The 19,184-nt window shown below is 44.4% G+C and overlaps 1 protein-coding gene across 7 annotated transcripts in view; it reads right to left on the bottom strand.

The window, feature by feature from the left end:
* The window catches only part of Krt7 (keratin 7), a 48,106-nt gene that overhangs the window by 12,469 nt on the left and 16,453 nt on the right, over positions 1 to 19,184 (bottom strand). The window contains exons 1-5 of one of the 7 annotated variants that reach the window (XM_078014648.1): positions 3,335 to 3,466; positions 2,403 to 2,557; positions 1,800 to 1,865; positions 864 to 981; positions 102 to 313 (exon numbers count right to left, since the gene is read on the bottom strand). In XM_078014648.1, coding sequence (XP_077870774.1) covers positions 102 to 313; positions 864 to 866 — 215 coding nt within the window. In that variant the 5' untranslated portion in view covers positions 867 to 981; positions 1,800 to 1,865; positions 2,403 to 2,557; positions 3,335 to 3,466. Of the gene's footprint in view, positions 1 to 101; positions 314 to 863; positions 982 to 1,799; positions 2,262 to 2,402; positions 2,558 to 3,147; positions 3,284 to 3,334; positions 3,467 to 19,184 lie in introns of those variants that run through there. The other 6 variants (XM_040280608.2, XM_078014646.1, XM_078014650.1 and 3 more) reach the window with 6 other exon arrangements.

Consider the following 19,184-nt stretch of genomic DNA (forward strand, 5'->3'; position numbering starts at 1 on the left):
TCAGGGAATATCATACTAAGCAACTGCACACTCTGACTCCTGAACCAGAGGATTATGCAGAAGCTCAGGGACCCAGGAGCAGGTGACTCCAGGAGCATTACTTATTCTTGAAGTCTTCTACGACATCCTGCATGCTCCGAAGCTCCACCTCCAGGCGGCCTCCATCCATCTGTAGTGCTTCCAGCTGCCGCCGAAGGCCAGCAATCTGGGCCTCAAAGAGGCCAGAGAGGCGGCTGCTCTTAGCTGATTTTGATTCCTGCAGCAGCGCCCACTTGGTCTCCAGCATCTTGTTCTGCTGCTCCAGGAAGCGCACCTGAAAGAATCGTGGAAGAGGAGACTCTCAAGGGGCTGACCAGGCCACCACAGCATGGTTGAAGAGAGTTTCAAGTCACCCAACAGAGTCCATGTTCCCACCAACAGGGACCCTGGCACTGGTTAGGGGACCAGTGATGGGAACATGGGCTCTGTTGGGTGACTTGGCCCTCCCCTCTAAGATTCTCAAGTGTCTTCAAGTGTGAGCCAGGTGAGACTACCTCACTGATGTCTCAGAGTCTCTGCTTTCCTTTACTCCCTTTGCATTCTCTACCTCCTGTCTCTGAAGGGCATGCTTCCTGTATTTGGGGCCTGGGGATGACCAAGCCACTCCTCCCTTCAGGCTGGGACCTCTCAGTTTCCTGTCTCCTCCAGCAAGGCCTTGGGCAGGGGCCTATAATCAATCCAATGTGAAAGGAGCACCTCCCATATGCCCAACCCTGGGGCCCAAAAGGTCCTTAAGAAGCACTTAACATGCCTAGGGAGGGGGGGGGGGCAGGAAAGGCCTCCTCCAAATCAGCCACTGGGGCTACCAGGACCTGAATGTTTACCATAAGACAGTGCTGCTCAATAGCAAGGAAGGAACCTGGGCCTGGGAGGCTTCAGTAGAACTTGAAGGATATGTAGGTCCAAAAGGTAAAGGCAAGGAGGACATGGGGGTGGAGGAGCCTGGAAGTACACAAAGGCAAGGGAGGGCACACTTAGTCTACGCCCAAGGGAGGGGGTCTTGCCGGGAGGGTCTAGCAGGGCCACAGCACTTGGTTCCTAGGTCCAGCTTCACTTGAAGCCCCCTTCGCTCAGACCCTCCAGTGGTCCTCCCTCTCACCCACAGAAGCTCATGTGTGTGGCAACAATAGACAACCAGGAAAAACATCTCCCAAATATCTCCTTCCCAGGGTCCCTCAGTGCCACTTCTTGTCCCCAACTGGGCTATCTCCAAAGGCAGGTGTAACCTCACCTCCTACCACCAGGACCAGGCAGGTGGGTGGGGCCAGGAGCCTTCCTCCCTCCAGGCCTTTATTTCCAGCATCTCAAGGAGCCAGTGTCTCCTCAGCTGGAAAGGGAGTGTCACACACCCCCCCCAGGCCTGATGCTACACAGCCTCCACTCAGGGAAAGGGACCTAGAGAGCAAAGAACTCCTGGCCTTGTCTTCTGTATCTCCTAATCTGATGTCTGACAAAGCTGGCCCAAGAGCCCCATAGAACTGGAGATAACAGCCTTCCAGGCCATCTGGACAGAACCTGGGGACACATTCCTGCAGGTAAGGGAGGGGCTTGGAGACTCTGGATGTAAGAGAGAGAGGGCTTGGAGACTAACAACAACAGAGTTCAAGGGGGCGGAAAAAGCCACCGAGCTATTCTCCAAACATTGGTGGACAGAGAGAAGGACGCCAGCTTCCCAGTGCCGGCCTACACGTGGGCAGGGTTGGTTAGGGTGGCTGGTGAGGCCGGCAGTGTGCCTCTGGGCAGGGTCCTGTCTGGCTCACCTTGTCAATGAAGGAAGCAAACTTGTCGTTGAGGGTCTTGATCTGCTCTCGCTCCTCCTGGCGCACCTGCTGGATGGAGGGGTCGATGTCCACCCGCAGAGGGGCCAACAGGCTCTGATTGATGGTGACTTCGCGAAAGCCGGCGCCCACTGGACCCCCATAGGCGGAGCGCATCGCCACCCGCGGCCGCGAGGCGCTCAAGCCATAGAAGCTGCTGCTGCCTAGGCTGCCTGGGCGACCCGAGCTCAGGCGCACCTGGCCTCCGCGGCTAGGGAGGGCGGCCGAGCGCGAGCTGAACACCTGTGAGCTGAAGTGGACGGACATAGTGGCCGGACCCCGCTGGACCTTGCGGTGAACGAGGAGGTGCGCGAACTCGCTGACCTCGAGCACACTGTGTCCCTTTTATGGTTCCGCGCGGGTGCTGGGCTTTCCCAGGTAGGGGCGGGGCGGGGCAGGGCTGGCCGCCAGGCACCTTTCTCCTCCGCCGCCAGGCCCCTCCGCCAACTTCCGCCCTCCGCACCGCCCACCCCAAGGCGGCCGGGCTCTGGATCCAAGCAGGGTTGATCTGCAGTAAGCAGAAACGCCATCCGTAGACACCCTTACCTTCTGCAGGTGGCCACAGAGAACAGTAGGGAACAGCAGGCAGAGCGCTCTCTTGACTTCACAGAGACCATCTACAGCGTATCAGGGAAGGTTTCTGCAAAGGGGTAAGAGCATCCAGATTCCCGAGGCCAGCACAAACACCAGGTGGTAATGGACTAGGGAAGAGGTGGACAAAAATGCTCCAGCTCAGAAGTCAGAGTCCAAAACCCCCTACCACAAGCAAGAAAGGCATTTCCTGTCACGCCCTCCCCCCAAGTCCAGCTGCTCCTGGAAAGATCAGCTCAAGTCTTGCATAATCTGACCCCAGGATGGACCTGACCTAGCTGGTTTCCTCAGCTGCATCCAAGATGACACATCACATTTCCACATAGAAACTAGATGGATCCACTTCTGGCCCCTCTCCTTCCCATTGGGCATTTGCACCCTAGAAGCCCATCTCCTCCACCCCCTACTCACATTTCCCCAGTGTTCCACACATATTTTATCTGTGGATGCTTGTGTATATCTCTGACACTTTGTGGCTATGTGTGCACTTCTGGGTGCCCACATCCCTGAATAGATACATCTGTGAGTGTATTTATACAAGTGGGAGTCTGTGTGTGCATGGAGGGTCTGCATACACCGTTGCACATATTTGTACACGCATCTGAATAGAAGCAGATGCTTCTATTCACATTCAAATACTCCTTCCCATCCCCACCCCAATTTTCCTGTTATAAGCCCTGGACCTCCCATGTCTCCTCACCTAAAGTCACCACCAGACAATTTCCAGTAGTTTCAACCTGGTGGAGAGAGCTGCAGGCACTGTGCTGGAAGAGGAAATCTCGGGTCCCAGTCAGTTGCTCACCTCCCCTCCTCTAGGACCCTCCTCCATCTTTCCCAGACACCTCACTCACTCCCTGTCATACCCCCCCCCTTGGCTTTTACTCCACCTCTAGCCCCACACAATGAGCTGGCCAGGCTGGAGGCTCTTGGATGGAGGAGGGTGGAATGGAATGTCCTTCCTGGTTTTCCATTTCAGTTAGAAACCCTAGGCGTGCAAAAGAGACCAACTGTTAATTTACACACACACACTCCAACTTCCTTACCCTAAGGGCTCATCCTCAACTCCAAATCCTGGCCTCTCTCACCCCTCCCCACTTCTCTCACCTCTCTGTCCCATGGGTCCCTCCCTGCCTCCTAGAACCTGGCTGAGAAGACTTGATAGGGTTCTGCTGGTGCACTGTGACCCTAGACAAAGTCACTGACCTTCCCTGGCCCACAGTTCCTTCACCAAATCCTTGGGTTCCACACCTAATGGGAACTGTGAGAGGGTTCTACAGAGGAGACGAGGTGTCTGGGCTCTTCAGGCCTGAGCTCCTTTCCACGCTCCAGCAACACTTCCCCATTCCAGGTCCTGCCCCACACCCACCCTGGGGCTCTCGTCCCTTCTGGAAGCATTCCTGCAGGCTCTAGCCCTCGCCAGATTGCTACATTCCCAGCCATTTCCAGGAGCCCACTCAGTGCCAGGCAGCCCTGAACACAGCAGCCTCTGGAGGGCTTCTTGAGAAGCTGCCAATACCACAAGGCCTCAGATCAAATTCCTGCCCCGCAGGGGTTCGCAGTCTAGTTCGCACCCAAACTCAGGCTTTGCATGTGTGCATGCGCATATCCCACATACCTCTGTCTGCTGGCAGACCACCTTTCAAGATCCTGGACAGTATTTTAATAAATTAATCCCACAAAGCCAGTAGTCCTCTGCCCACCCAAAGGCATCCTCTCTCTCCCCCTCCCTCCCCCGCACAGACACCAAGCCAGGCACACACTTGCTATCCTCCCACCCTCCTTCTTCGGTCCCTCTGCATCCTCTGGAACCCAGCAGTGAACAGCAGCACCAGGTTCTCAGCCCTGCCCAGCTCCACTAAACCTGACCTAGACACCAGGGCCCCTGCAGCCCAGGCTCCAAGTGGAACTTCTTGTTCTGCCCTCATTGGGAGCGGTTCTTTCTGGCTTCCTCCTGTTCAGAACTATTACTCACTGTACAGTCCCAAAAAACGTATCTTCTCATTCTTAAGGAAAAAAAAAAAGAATAATTTTTTTTCATTATCTTGGAATGTGAATGCATATAATCGTAATAAAAGCCATTTAACTTCCTTCATGGAATATAATACTTTAAAAGAAAAAAGTCAAATGATAAAGGACAAGAAGCAACACCTGTGACAGGCAGCAGGCTACTTTCCTGAAAACATGAATCAATAAGAAAAAGATAAATGACCCAAAAGAAAAGAGCAACAGATGTGAATCCTAGGAGTTACAGCTTACATGCCATACATGTGCCTCCTACACATGTGCCTCCTGCACATGTGCCTGGTCCTGTCTTACTGAGCCATTTAGTTCTCACAATAATCCTATGATGCAGGTATGTAATATTATTATCCAGGTTTTAAGAAACTGGGGTACAAAGAACTTAATTACCCAAACTCACACAAGTAGGATGTAGAAAAGCTAAGATTTGATTGAACCTTGGTAGTTGGAATCACCAGATTACTTGGGGGGAAAAAAATAAAAGCAGAAAATGGGCTGGGGGTATAGCTCAGAAGTAGAGTCCTTACCAGGCAGGTGGGTGCGAGGCCCTGCGTTCCATCCCCAGCATCAAAAAAAAAAAAAGGAAATCAATAAGCAAATACGAAACAAAAAAGTTCAACTTCACTCAAAGATATACAACAAGAATAGAAACAAAAAAGCCATTTTTCTTTGCCTGTCAAATTATCAAAGACTGAAATATTTAATGACAGCTTTCCGGTTGATGGCTGTATGCTTAACAGAAAGCCTTGTCCTTTGTTGGAAGATTATGGATTGGTACATACTCTTTGGAGGACAAGTTGGCAAAAGGTCTCAAATTTACAAAGACATTATCCCTTACATGAATAAGTAAAGCAAATAAAAATGAATGTACTAGTCTTTTCAACAAGTAGTTCCACTGCCAGGTTCTTATCCTGCAGATGTTCACAACAAATGTGTGTATATATATATATATATATATATATATATATATATACACATGCTCTCTGCTGCTATTTTATATTCCTGAAAAACTGGGAACTTTTATGTCTGTCTATAGGAAACTGAATAAATGAATTGAGCTACATTATGCATTCAACAATTATTTATTGAAATGAATAAATTCTTTTTATATACTGATAGAGGGGTTTTTGTTGTGGTTGGTGTGTGTGTATACATGTGTGTGTGTGTGTGTGTGTGTGTGTGTGTTTGTCTGAATGAACTCAGAAGTCCTTAACCACTGAGCCACATTCCCAGCCCTTTTTTATATTTTATTTACAGACAGGGTCTTGTTGAGTTGCTTAGGACCTCGCTAAGTTGCTAAGGCTGGCTTCGAACTCTCAATCCTCCTGCATCAGCCTCATGAGCCATTAGGATTACAGGCGTGCACCATCACACCCAGCTGAGTTTTTAACTTTTACATATTGATTGTAAAATCTGTAATTTTAAAACTTCCTCCTGGGCTCAGGCAGTCCAGCTAAACTATGCCTCCCTCCACTGTGACTGATCCCTGCTGGCTCACAGCCATCTCCTGACCTCATGTTCACCCAGGACCCTGGCACCTGAGTCCTGCCACTCCCCTCCACCCCAGACACCCTCATTTTCCACACAGACCCACCCACATCTCACTCTCAGGGTTCCTTGAGGCACTCAATTCCAGTAAGTTTCATTTTCTCCCTTCTTCTTCTGACTGCCTATAGTCAACACTCTAGATCCTAAACAGCGCCATCTCTGAGTTCTTAACTGCAGGACCATTCAGAAGTCTCTCAGTGTCAGCAGATGGGCTCATTTACTACACCAGCACCTCAGCCCTGAGCCTGGTTGTTCATTTCCTCCCCACCCACCACCCTCTTCCTTGCAACTTGGACATTTTGATTATGACCTCACTCTCTGACCTCTTATCTACAGTCTCCTCCACCTGGATAAACCTCCAGCCCTCTTCAGCCTGAACACTGAACTTCCCTCCTGCAGCTCTAAACTGTGGATTGCCCAGGGAAGAAAACTTCATCAGTGTCACCACAACACACATTCTATAGCTCAGCCATGGCCTCTTTGCTACTGGGCATCCATCTCTGCCTTTGGTTGGCAGCCTCTCCCAGGCCTCCCGATTGCTACTGCAAAACCTCCAGACCTTCATTGTACCCCCCCCCCCGATACCCCCATACTCTTCCCCCTTCAACAAAGAATCACTGCATTCTTCTTCACTGAGAACATTAAGTTGAGCTGATAAAAATTTTGCCTTCCTGCCCACACCCAAACTAACCCCTCCATTCCACCTCTCTCCCTCTCTCCAGACTGCGGCACACCATCCTTCCACCTGTGTCCTGGACACCTGCCTCTCTCACCTCCTAAGGTATTCTGCTCTTTTGATTACCTTCCTTCCTAATGCTGTCAAACCCTCCTTTTCTGGCTCCCTCTCCCTTCTCACAGCCAAGCTTCCTGGCAGAGTTATCAGCCTTCACTTTAGTTGAAGCTGTGGGGGAAGAAGTCAGATGTCAGCAGGCCCCAGTTTCAATGGGGTGCAGAAGTGGAAATTTGAAGTGCTGAGCGCCATTTCCAAAAATGTTTGGCAGGAAGGGAAAGTGAGACGGGAAGTTAGCTTGAACAGAAAGCCAGCTTAAGTGAAGAATGATTATGACCAGTGAGACCTGAGTAACTGGGGGTGACAGAGGGGAGGCAGAGACATGATAAAAATCTCTCATAAATATGAGAGATTAAAGCTAATTAATGGAACAAGGTCTAGAGGGCTGGGTCTGAGTCCAGGTGGGGTCAGTCATAGTGCCCAGAAGAAATGCCTCCATGTCCATGGCAGGAGGAAGGAACCAAGGGTGGACAAGGTATAGATAGTCACAAGTGGGCAGAGGCCAGATTAGAGAAGCTTCTAGAAATTCTGACAACAGCTATTTCTGCTTCTGGAGAAGATAGACACATTTTGTGGGCCAGTTTTACCGAGTCCTTTATACCAGATCATCCTGCCCATGGACTTCTTCTGGTCTCAGTCCACATGGCAGTTATAGCCTGTAAAAGATCTGAAGTCTAGTGAAACCACACAACACCCTAATGGTAGGTTGGACTCCGCTTTGACTCAAACTGCCTCTTTCTAGCTACATGACCTTATAGCTGACCTCTGAGAGACTCAGATTTTTTATTAATAAAATGAGGAATCAATGTCTTTCTCATAGGCTTAAGTATTGGAGAAGATAATGCATACAATGTACTTAAAACCCTGAACGCATCACCAAGACTCAATGAATGGGAGCTGTTACTGAAGTTATTACTGTAGCTGCCAATCATTGGAACTTGTGCCATGCTGTGGACCTCTCTTTACTGTTGAGGGACTGTTTTAGTCAGCTTTTTCATTACTGTGACTAAAAAACTTAACCAGATAACTGTAGAGGAGGAAAATTTTATTTGGGGGCTCACAGTATCAGAGGTCTTAGACAGCAGGTGCCATTCCTCGAGGCTTGAGGTAAGGCAGAACATCATGGTGGAAGATGTGTGGTGAGGGAAGTGACTCACATGATGATCAGAAAGCAGAGAGACCCCACTGGCCAGATACAAAATATATGCTCCAAAGGCACGCTTCCAATTCCCACCTCCTCCAGCCATACTCCACCTGCCTCCAATCATTACCCAGTTAATCCTATCAACCATCAATTCACTGATTGGATTAAGACTGGCGTGAACCTCTCACATTCTCTCACATGAGCTTCTGGGGGACACCTCACTTCCAAACCATAACAGGGTCCAAGGAAAACAGGACTCAGGACACCACTGCCCTTGATTTGTCCCCCATTTGACAACTATATGGTCCTGGGGGTAGGAGATTCTACCACCCCTGGCCTCTTCCTCATCCCCATGATTCTGGGTACTTGTTGTATACATCCCTCTTTTCCCTTTCTGGTCATCTGCATGCTGGCTTTTCCATGTCCTGCCTGAACTTTCTGGGCTTGTGGAACTAGATATCCAAAAAATGGTTTCCCTACTTCTTGGTAAGGTTCTCTGTGAAGTACAAAGACCAGATGGCCTCTTAGGCAACCTGCAGGACTTTGTGGGGCCCTCTGGGAACCTCTCTCTGCTAGAGGTAGGCTCTGGCACTGGGATGAACTTCAAGTTCTATCCACCTGGCAGATGACCTGTACTGATGATCCCAACCCCAACTTTGAGAATCTCTTATTCAAAAGTAGTGCTGAGAACTGACACTTCAATTTTAGTGCTTCTTGGTGGCTACCAGGGAGAACACGCATCAGGTGGCTGACAGTTTTGTGGCTGTGATAGTCTGCACCATGGTGCTATGCTCCATGAAGAACCGAAAACAGATCCTCCGTGAAGTGTGCAGATTGCTGAGGCTGGTAAGTGAAGCACAGGGAAATAAGAGAAGCCCTTCCTTACTACATGTTAAGCCGGGCAGAGCATCGGGCTCCATCGGGACCCCTGAGGGCTCTGGAACAGCTCACCCTGAGGTTGACCTTGGGCAAGTCACTTTAATCGCTCATTTATTGAGTATTAATTTAACAGACATTTAGCCAGTGCTGACTGTGTGCAGCAATACAGCATTTCTGGGAAGATAAAATCAGTCTCTGAGAGAACAAATAATTTGCACAATGACACATAGCTCACAAAAAATGGCAGAGACACAACTAAAACACAGGCAGGCGCCTTAACTTCCAGGCCAGAGAGCTTCTCACCTGCTGCTCCCCTGTTGGCCTCCAACCTTTCGTCTTCTAAATCCCATCACAAAGGCCAATGTTCACAAAAGAGAACAACGAATCCCCTGTGGGGCATGCTAGAACATCGCCCTCCTCCGGCAAATGAGAACTTGTGAGCACACAGATACCCATCTTTACTTATGTCATATGTTCTTTGGTTTGACTTTTGGGCCTCCCAGGGTTATCTACATACCATTCTCTAGCGCTTTTCCCTAGTGACAGTCATTATTCATTGTTTCTGAGAAGAAGAAGAAAAGCATGCTGGGAAAGACAGGAAGTGGTGGTGGGAAGCAAAGCTTCTCCAGAGACTTTTCTCATGGTTATCCCCTTGCATCTTGGAATGCTGTTTCCTTCTCAGTATTTCTTACATCATTCTTTTTAATTATAAAGGTCATGAATCAATGCAGAGTCTTTGTTTAAAAAAAAAAAAAAAAGAACTCAAAACTAAAGAAGAATTGGAGGAAATCAAAAGTTCTCCTTTTCCTTCCCTAAATCCCACTCTCCTTACCTGTCCCATAGGCAAGTTTCCCCTCCCTGAGATTTGAAGGTTTTTCTTTCTCTACTGTTACTTTCATTTTTCAAGTTACATTTGAGCCCAGGTTGCTCCATCAAAAGAATTAGGGCCTGACCCCCTTAACTTGGACCAGACCCTATAGCACATTAGCCCTTTTTATTTCCTATCTTCATCTCTTCTTCTCTCAACCCCACAAACCTCCATCCTCAATCCTGGCTTTGGTTGAAATAATCTATAATTTTAGTTCCAACCTACTACTTAAGGATTATTCTCCCTTGTATGTATGTATGTATGTATTGTTGTAGATGGATACAACACCTTTATTTTATTTGTTTATTTTTATGTGGTGCTGAGGATGGAACCCAGTGCCTCACATGGGCTAGGCAAGTGCTCTACCACAAAACCACAACCCCAGTTCCTCCCTTATCTTTTATTTCAAAACTCCTTTTGAATTTATACTCACTTCAAAACCCTTTATCATCATCCATTTATTTACTATAAGCTTTACTAGCTTTATCATTCTGGGTACTCCTTATACACATCCCCCTTTTCCTATTTCTTGGGGTACTTGTTTTCCCCGATTGCAAGTTTTGGATTGGTTTGTTTATTCATTTTTAAAATTTAATTTTTATTTGCCTAGACTACTTTCTTGAATAGTTTCCTTAGAAATGGTTCGTGGGGGGTGTCTTTGTGTATCTGAAAGTATCTGTCTTCACCCTCACACACAACCACGGTCACCTCATTTCCCTTCTCACATGTATATCTGCTCTGGGCTCCAATATGAAACCAAATTTCCACACCCACCCTCATTAGCTGAAGAGCATTTTTTCCTGTCATTTGAGCATTTGAGCCAGCAGGACAATGAGAAACGAAGTTACCCTTCTCTAGGGCATATTGGGGAAATTTATCCACCATTTCCCCAATATGCCCTAGAGATAGATGGATGATGGACAGACAGACAGATGGATATAGGTATAGAAATATAAATTTACCAAAGTTATGCATGCATGTGATTTGAAGAGGCAAATTATAAGGCTTGTGATGAAAAATAACAGCTCTCAGCCACACACATCCTTAATTCCCAAAAGGCAACCACATTCAAGTTTTAGCCTTTTACCTTTAATTTTTTAATTTTTAATATCCACATTTCTAAATAATATGTTTACACTGCTACTACTCCACTCTTTGGGATTAGGCATTAACTATTGACTTGTCACCTTGGAAAGTAAGAATTCATCTCTTTCACAACTGTCCCCCCAGGCCACCACATTTCCCACCTTCCCCTCATCCTGATAGAGTTGTTCCATTAATTCATATTCACAGCAGAACCATAGAGTATAGTTCTCTCTCTCTCTCTCTCTCTCTCTCTCTCTCTCTCTCTCTCTCTCTCTCTCTCTCTCTCTCTTCTTTTGGGTACCAGGGATTGAACCCAGGAACACTTAACCATTGAGCCACCTTCCTAGCCCTTTTTATTTTTTCATTTGGAGATACTGAGACAGGGTCTTGCTATGTTGCTTAGGGCCTCATTAAGTTGCTGAGGCTGGTTTTGAACTTGAGATCCTCCTACCTCAGCCTCCTGAGCCACTGAGATTACAGGTTGTACGCCACTGCACCTGGCTTCGACTTCATTTCCCTTTTGGACCATGTGATCAATATACCTTCTTAATCTGATTTTCCCAGGGTTCATAAATTACCCCCAGAATCTCCCCCACTTGTGTAAACCTCTCAGTCTGTTCAAACATGGCAGTTTTCGGGTCAGTTTCACTGCCTAGAGCCATTTCTCCCAAATTCTCTCCCCTGTTCCCCAAGCCTATCACGTGCTCTCACCTTGGCATCTCCTTCACCATCTCCCAGGGGACTCTCTTCTTTATATCTGGCCCCTGGCTCCCCATCTTCTACATTCTTTTTCTTCCTCTTAGTTTACTGCCTGCTTTTGGTAGAGTATATTATTTGATAGCTTTCTGGTAAATTATACACACGATAGTGGTGTGCTAAGGAAATGCACCCTCATTCTCAAAACTAATCCTAGCTTGTACAGTTGCAGAATTCTGAGCTGTGAAAATATTTTCCCTCAATTTTTTGCAAGTATCTATTGACTATTAGCTACCAGTATCCCTGCTGAGAAGTCCCATTTTGGTTTAGATTTCTTATAGAAACCCCCACCATAAGTTTATAAAATCTTCCCTGTCCCAGTGAAATGATTGGATGAGATCTGTTGGAATTTAGTGAGCTATTTCAATTTGCAAATTCATGCCTTTCTGTTCTGAAAATTCCCTTGGGATTATTTCCATGATGCTTGTCGCAATATGGATGAGTCTCCAAAAACTCTTTCTGGAACTCTTCTTATTCAGTTGCTGGATTCTTTAGTTTTCTTATCTTTGTTGTCCCTCTTCCTATCTCCTTGTCCTTTTAAATTGCATTTTAGATTTCCTTCAGATTATCTTCAAAGACTTTTCTAAATTTTTCAGTTCTGCTATCATCGATTTCCAAGGGCCAATATTATTTTGTTTTCCGACTGCCATTGTTATTGCATTCTGTTCGTATTTCATGAATGAAATACTTTCTCTTTTTCTCTGAGAATATTAGTAAAAGGAAAAGAGTTTTCACTTTCAGTATTTTTCCATCTTCCTACTTTATCTCTGCTTTCTTACGGCATTTTGTGGTTTTTTTTATTTTTTTATTTTCTTGTTTTAGGGATTCTGTTTTGTTCATTTGGTGTTTTGTTTGTTCATTCCTATGCATAGTCTGAGCTTCGGTTTTTGAGGGAACCCCTTCTCAGATGACCAATGACCCAAGGCCAACTCACAAGTTAGGGGGTGTCACTAAAAGACTGGCTGGGTGCTCCAGGATCACGGAGGCAGCCCGTCTACCCTAGGTAAGCTGGCTGAACTGTTCTCATATGTTCTAGAGTGTTCTAGAGGTTTTTCTTTTCATCTGGTCACGCCCAGTGAAGAATCTTCCAAATTTCTGCTGGGAACATAGAGACCAGGCTTCCAGAGTGCTGGAGGACAAGAAGGCTAAAGGTTTCTGCATTTGACTGAAAACTTTCATTTACTTCCATCTTTTCAGCAAGATGACTATACCCACAAAAGGGCTCACCAGGCTTTGTCACAAAGACCCTCTACTTAACCATTCCAGAGAACAAGCTACAGTCCCTGCTGAGGTGGGAAGGGACAGAATCTACTTGTTCTAAGCAGAGATTCAAAAGTCCGATGGCTTATTAAACAAATTTAATCAATCTCCCAGGGCTTTTTAAACCAATATGGTTGAGGTACAATTTGTATACAATCAGGTGCATCTATTTTCAATATGCATTTGAAGCTGTTCTGATAAATGTACACACTTCTGTAACCATCACCAAAATAAAGAGAGAGAATATTCCCATCACTTCCAGATGATTCCCTTGTGCTCTTGACAATCAATCCCCACGACCCAGGATCCAAGCACACCCTCACTGCTTTCTGTCACTATAGAATAGATTGTCTTCCCTAACATTTAACATAAATGAAATTATACAGTAAGTACTACTGACCATCTGGCTTCTTCTGCTAACACAAATTTTTGGAGACTCATCCATATTACAATACGTATCAATTTCCATTCCTTATTATAGCTGAGCAGCATTCATTGTTCAGATAGAACAATTATTTTTATAAATCCATCTGTAACAAACATTTAAGGTATTTCCAGTTTGGGTTATTAAATGAATAAAGCTGATGTAAACACTTTTGTGCAAGTATTGTTATAGCACAAATTTTCATTTCTCTTGAATAAATGAGTACCTACAAGCAAATTTTCTGGGTTATATAGTAAGTGAATTTTTAACTTTAAAAGAAATCATGATGCTGTTTTCCAAAGTGGCTGTACCATTTTACTTTTCTACTGCAGCATATGAAAAGTCTAGTTGTTCGACATATTGAACTCTTGATATTTTGAGTACTTGCAATGGGAGCTATAGTGATAGTGCATGATAGTTGTGATTTAATTTTCTTAATGATTAATAAAAAGCATATTTTATGTGCTTATTGGCCATATATGTCTTACTCTGTTACATATATGATCAAATATTTTGCCCATTTTTAAATCTATTTGTCTTCTCATTTGGTTGTAAGTGCTTTTTACATATTCTACAGCCAAGTCTATTATCAAATATTTAAAATTATGAATATTTTATTCAAGTCTATGGCTCTGCCTTTTCATTTTTTGATGGTGTCTTTCAAGAAGGCAAAATTTTTTATTTTAATTAAGTCTAAGTTGGTTATTATTTTTCCTTTTATGCTCCATGTATTTGTGTTTTAGCTAAAAAATATCTCTCTGCCCCTCAAGATTGTAAAGATTTTCCTCTGGTTTTCTTCTAGATGTTTTATAATTTTAGATTTTCTACTGCAGTATATGATCCATATTCAGTAAATTTTTGTAAATTTTTTTTATATGAATATCCAGTTCTCCCAAGATCATTTGTTGAAAAGACTGTTTTGCTTGCATGGAGTTGCTTGGTCACGTTTGTCAAGTATCAGCTGACCACATATATGTTGTTCTGGGTTCTATTCTGTTCTTTGATTTATATGTCTATTCTTTTGTTGGTATCACACTTGTCTTGATTACTGTACTTTTTTATCAAGTTTTGAATTAAGAACATGAGAGTCTTAATTCAACAGTAAGCTTTGGTAGGGTGAGTTTAGAGTAATCCTTCTGGGAAGCCTAAGTCTCCCACTGAACACTACCTTGCTGGGGTCTCTGCTGAATGCCCCGAGTGTTCAATAAGGACTCTCCTCTTGGACTGGTTGAAACTTAACATGTCTTAGAACCCCGCCTGAGTTCTGGAAATTGTTCAGCCTACAGCTCCCTCAGTCATTATTCTTTGCCTGGCCTGACAGAGTTTTGCACTATACAGATGCAATGCACCATTCAGCAGTAAACTCAAGGAGCCCAGCAGATTGCTGGAGTTCTCCTGCATAGCTCCCTGGTTTCCCATAGCTGGCTTAAGATTCAGCATTCTTGGGCCTAAGTTACAACTTGTTCTACTTTCTAATTTCAAAAGAGTTCTGCAATCATCTCCCTTGCTGTTTTCTTTGTCTGTTGTACATGCTGACAGGTGAAAATGTTGTCTTCACGTTCAGTCAGTGGTGTGCTATATAATTTTACAGATGCATTCCTAAAAAGCACCTTGATACACAAAAAATATTGGGAGAAAAAACAAAACTTAAAGGGGGAAATGGGGTTAGGAGCGTAACACTCAAAAACTTCATCAGTGACACACACACACACAAAAATAAGAATTTAATAAAAATAGTAGCTGTTTTACTAAGTGGTTAAGAAATGCATAACTACTGCAATAAATAAGATATTTTACCTTGAAAATATCTGAAATTTGCTTGCAGAAGGGGGCAATTAGAAGGCTACAGCTTTGTGAAGTGGCAGAAAAATTACCCAAAATCTGAGAACACCCCTGATGTAGAGGGATATGGATAGCAAATGAAAACAGCAAATTGAAGATGTTTAAGGTGTGTGTTTTTGTGTAGTCCCGCAGGGCTCGATTATGCATGATATGGTTCTCTGCGTTCCAGTTTTGCTCACAGACAAAACTGTAAATCAGAAATTGTGAAATTCACATTATGCTCAAATTGTTCCATAATGTTATCAATCGTATTGAAACCAATTTCTGTTTTCAACTGAATATATCTAAATAAGTAAGTAAACCTCGCTGCAGTTTTCATGGGTTTCAAAAAGCAGAAGACTAATATGTGTGTTCCACCTGCCATATTGAAATGGAAGCCATTATTCATTTCCTCACATATGTATACCCCTGAGGGACAGTGGAACCTTCCACACAAGGACTGGTAACTAGACCTCCAAATCTCCACAGTCAACACAGTATCTATCCCTTCTTAAGTGCTCACTAATAACTGATGAATATGGTTAATATGAAATTGTTCTGTGGCTATTTAGTGTAATAAACAATAAACCATTTGTGTGGGTTTATCAAGAAAGACTATGGTTAAGTGGACTCCCATCTCCAAGAGATATCCTTGACTTGATGGAACCTACAGCTGCCAAACATCCTAGCTTCACTTTTTCCATTCAGCAATTCTCAGCCCATTCAGACACATCCTATTTTGGACCTGATGAGAAAGACTCAGAATGTTCTGGAATGGCCCACTTTTTCAGCCAAAATGGCAGCTGCCACAAGCCCACCGGCCAGGGCACTCTGCCTCACATTACTAGGTACACTTGAAATTAAAAGAAAGCTGTGCCAAGGTTTTCTGCCTAATAAAGTATCAACTGTTTTTTTTAAAAAAAACAATATGCCATTGTGATTTGAATCTAGCATTTAAATTAGCACAACCTATTAGAAAAACAATTTGATAAAAACATCCATGAAGATGTTTATCAGGGTATTATTGAGAGAGAGAGAGAGAGAGAGAGAGAGAGAGAGAGAGAGAGAGAGAGAGAGAACAGCCACAAGTTCTACAATAGAGAGTCATTGAGTAAGTTATGCAACCGTTCCTCATTGATTAATCATGTCTGCATTTAGAATCAGTCATGGGAATCATGTTCTATTATCAAAACAACAACATTTATGGTTTGCAGAGGCTGGATACCACATGGCAGAGAGCAGATTCCAGAGTCAAGGTCCCAGTGCTAGCTCTACCACTTACTTCAAATGCAGAGCAAGTCTCTATCTCTAACATCAGGAAAATGCCTACTCTGCAGGATTATGTCAGGATTAAAAGAGAAAGAGAAAACAATCCACACAGAGCCTGGCACAGACTGTCCTTGGTATTTCATAAGTAGCATATGCTGTCATCGTCTTAAGTAGACAGGCGAATGGAAAGATGTAGCAACATCACATTTGTAATAGTAGTTCTTAGAAGAAAAACAGATTCTCTGGACAAAGAAAAAAAAAGGAAATACCCTTACATATCAAATGATTGTTGTATTCAAGAGGTAAAATTAAGGATGACTTTTCCCTTTCTCTGTGCAACAGATTATACATAATAAAACACACAGTATATATTTGCTCTCTGCCCCAAGTTCCGGACAGAGTTCCTAAACCCTTGGAATTTCATGACTGACAGAGTTGCTAGGAGAATCTTTTGTTCTAATATTTATTCTTTGACCCCGGTTCCTGATACAGAGCTTGGAATTTCCTGGGTGATCCAAGCTGCTTCTTTTGTACTGAGGCCACTCCTGTGGGCTGCCCGATGGCTTCAGGAAGGGGGCTAGTTGCAGAAAGGCCAGGATGAGAAGTTTGGAACTTTCTGCCCATCCCTCATGCTCCAGGGAGGGGAGGGGGCTGGAGATTGGTTAATAACCAACCATACCCACATGATGAAACCTCCATAAATATCCCTAAACTACCAGAATAGGAGGGCTTCCAGATGGGTGAATGCCACGTGCCAGGAGGATGGCAGACTCCAACTCCATGGGACAGAAGCTCCTGGGCTCAGGGCCCTTCTGGTCATCTCCTTGTGTACCTCTTCATATGACTATTCATTTGTATCGTGTGTGTGTGTGTGTGTGTGTGTGTGTGTGTGTGTGTGTGTGTGTTACTGGTGATCTAACTCAGGCCTTTCTCGCACATGTTAAACTGTCAGTCCACCTCTGAGCTACCTCCTCAGCCTCTTTTATAATAAACTGGTAGACATGAGTGAAGTATTTCTAGTTCTGTGAGTCATGATACTAAATTATCAAAACTGCCACAGGAGTGGTAGGGACCCCTGAATTTTAGCCAAGTTGGACACAGGTGTTGGGCACCCTGGGCCCAATACCTGTGACGGGTATCTGAAGTGTGGGTAGTCTGTGGAACTACACTCTTGCCTTGCAGGGTCTCCACAAGCTCCAGGTATTTAGTATCAGAATTTCATTAACTTATAGAACAGCCAGTTGTTGTTCCGAGAGAAGTGCAGTTGCTCAGTTTAGAAAAACCATAGCTTAGTGTCAAAAATGTTGTGAGTAAAAAAACAATTTTCCGTTACTAATATTAATCTTGTAGTTTGATCTTTTACTAATGGCAAAACACATCTTTATTTTGAGAGGGTGGGTATTGGGGATTGAACTCAGGAGGCACTCAACCACAGCCACATCCCCAGCCCTTTTTTGTATTTTATTTAGAGACAGGGTCTCACTGAGTTACTTAGCACCTTGCTATTGCTCAGGCTGGCTTTGAACTCTCGATCCTCCTGCCTCAGCCTCCCAAGTCATTGGAATAACAGGTGTGCACCACTGCACCTGGTTTTTAAAACGTCATTTTTAAGCATCATTTTTAAGACAAATTTTGAGTCAAACATTCTTTGACTCTAAAAAACAAGTCATGGTTAAATACTCATAAAACTTGCCATTTCAACCGCTGAGGTATAAAGTTCAGTGGCACTACTACGGACATTCACATTCACCACCATCCATCTGCAGGATGTTTTCATCTTTGCAAGCTTCAACTCGGCACCCATTAAATGCTGACTCCGATTGTTCCCTCCGGGGCTGGCGGCAACCACCACTCCGCTCTATTTTTGGACTTTCGATTAAGAAGAGAGCGCCCATTGCTGACTGTGGGTGGTGTCTGTGTAAGTGGCCTTCATGTGATTGAGTTCACTGTGGGGAAAGGTAACAGAAAATGGAGTTGGAGAAAAAAAGAGATGGAGACACAAACTGGAAAAGGGCCTTCCATCCACAGGCTCCTGCAACCCTGTCACAGATGTAACCCTTTCTTTCACATCAAGAATTTGATCTTCGTGCCATTTCCAGGTTGAAGATCCAGTGGCAGCATCCTAGGTGCCCTTCAACAGATGAATGGCTAAAGAAAAAGTGGTATATACACACAATGGACTATTACTCAGCAATGATGAAGAATGAAATCATGGCATTCACCAGTAAATGGATGGAATTCGAGACTATCATGCTAAGTGAAATAAGCCAATCCCACAAAACCAAAGGCTGAATGTTCTCTCTGATATGCAAATGCTAACGCACAATAAGGGGCAGTGGAGAAAATAGAAATTCATTGAGTCAGACAAAGGGGAATGAAGGAAAGAGGGTGGGGATGGGAATAGGAAAGACAGTGGAATGAATCGGACATAACTTCCTTATGTTCATATATGAATACATGACTGGTATACCTCCATACCATGCACAACCACAAAAATCGGAAGTTATATTCCAAATATGTATAATATGTCAAAATACTCACTATAGTCATGTATAACTAAAAAGAATAAATAAAAAGCACTTTAAAAAATCAGTGGCAGGTTTCACAGCCTGCCCACTGTCCCTGGCTTTTTATACTATTGCCACTACATAGCATCCTCAAAGAGCTCCTCCATGATGAGAACTCTGTTTAGGATCCTGTGTGCACCTTTCACGTTCTCTTCTGGCACCATCGCAGTCCCTGGCAATGAATGCCAGAGGTTTGCCTTGGATTTATGTCTTCAGTTTGAAAGACCCAATACCCTCAGGCCCCAGCCAACAGGAAGCCATCTTCTTGATCAAAACATTCCCAACATCAGAAATGTCATGAGTCAT

The sequence above is a fragment of the Ictidomys tridecemlineatus genome, chromosome 6, assembly GCF_052094955.1.
Source record: "Ictidomys tridecemlineatus isolate mIctTri1 chromosome 6, mIctTri1.hap1, whole genome shotgun sequence".
Classification (NCBI taxonomy): domain Eukaryota; kingdom Metazoa; phylum Chordata; class Mammalia; order Rodentia; family Sciuridae; genus Ictidomys; species Ictidomys tridecemlineatus.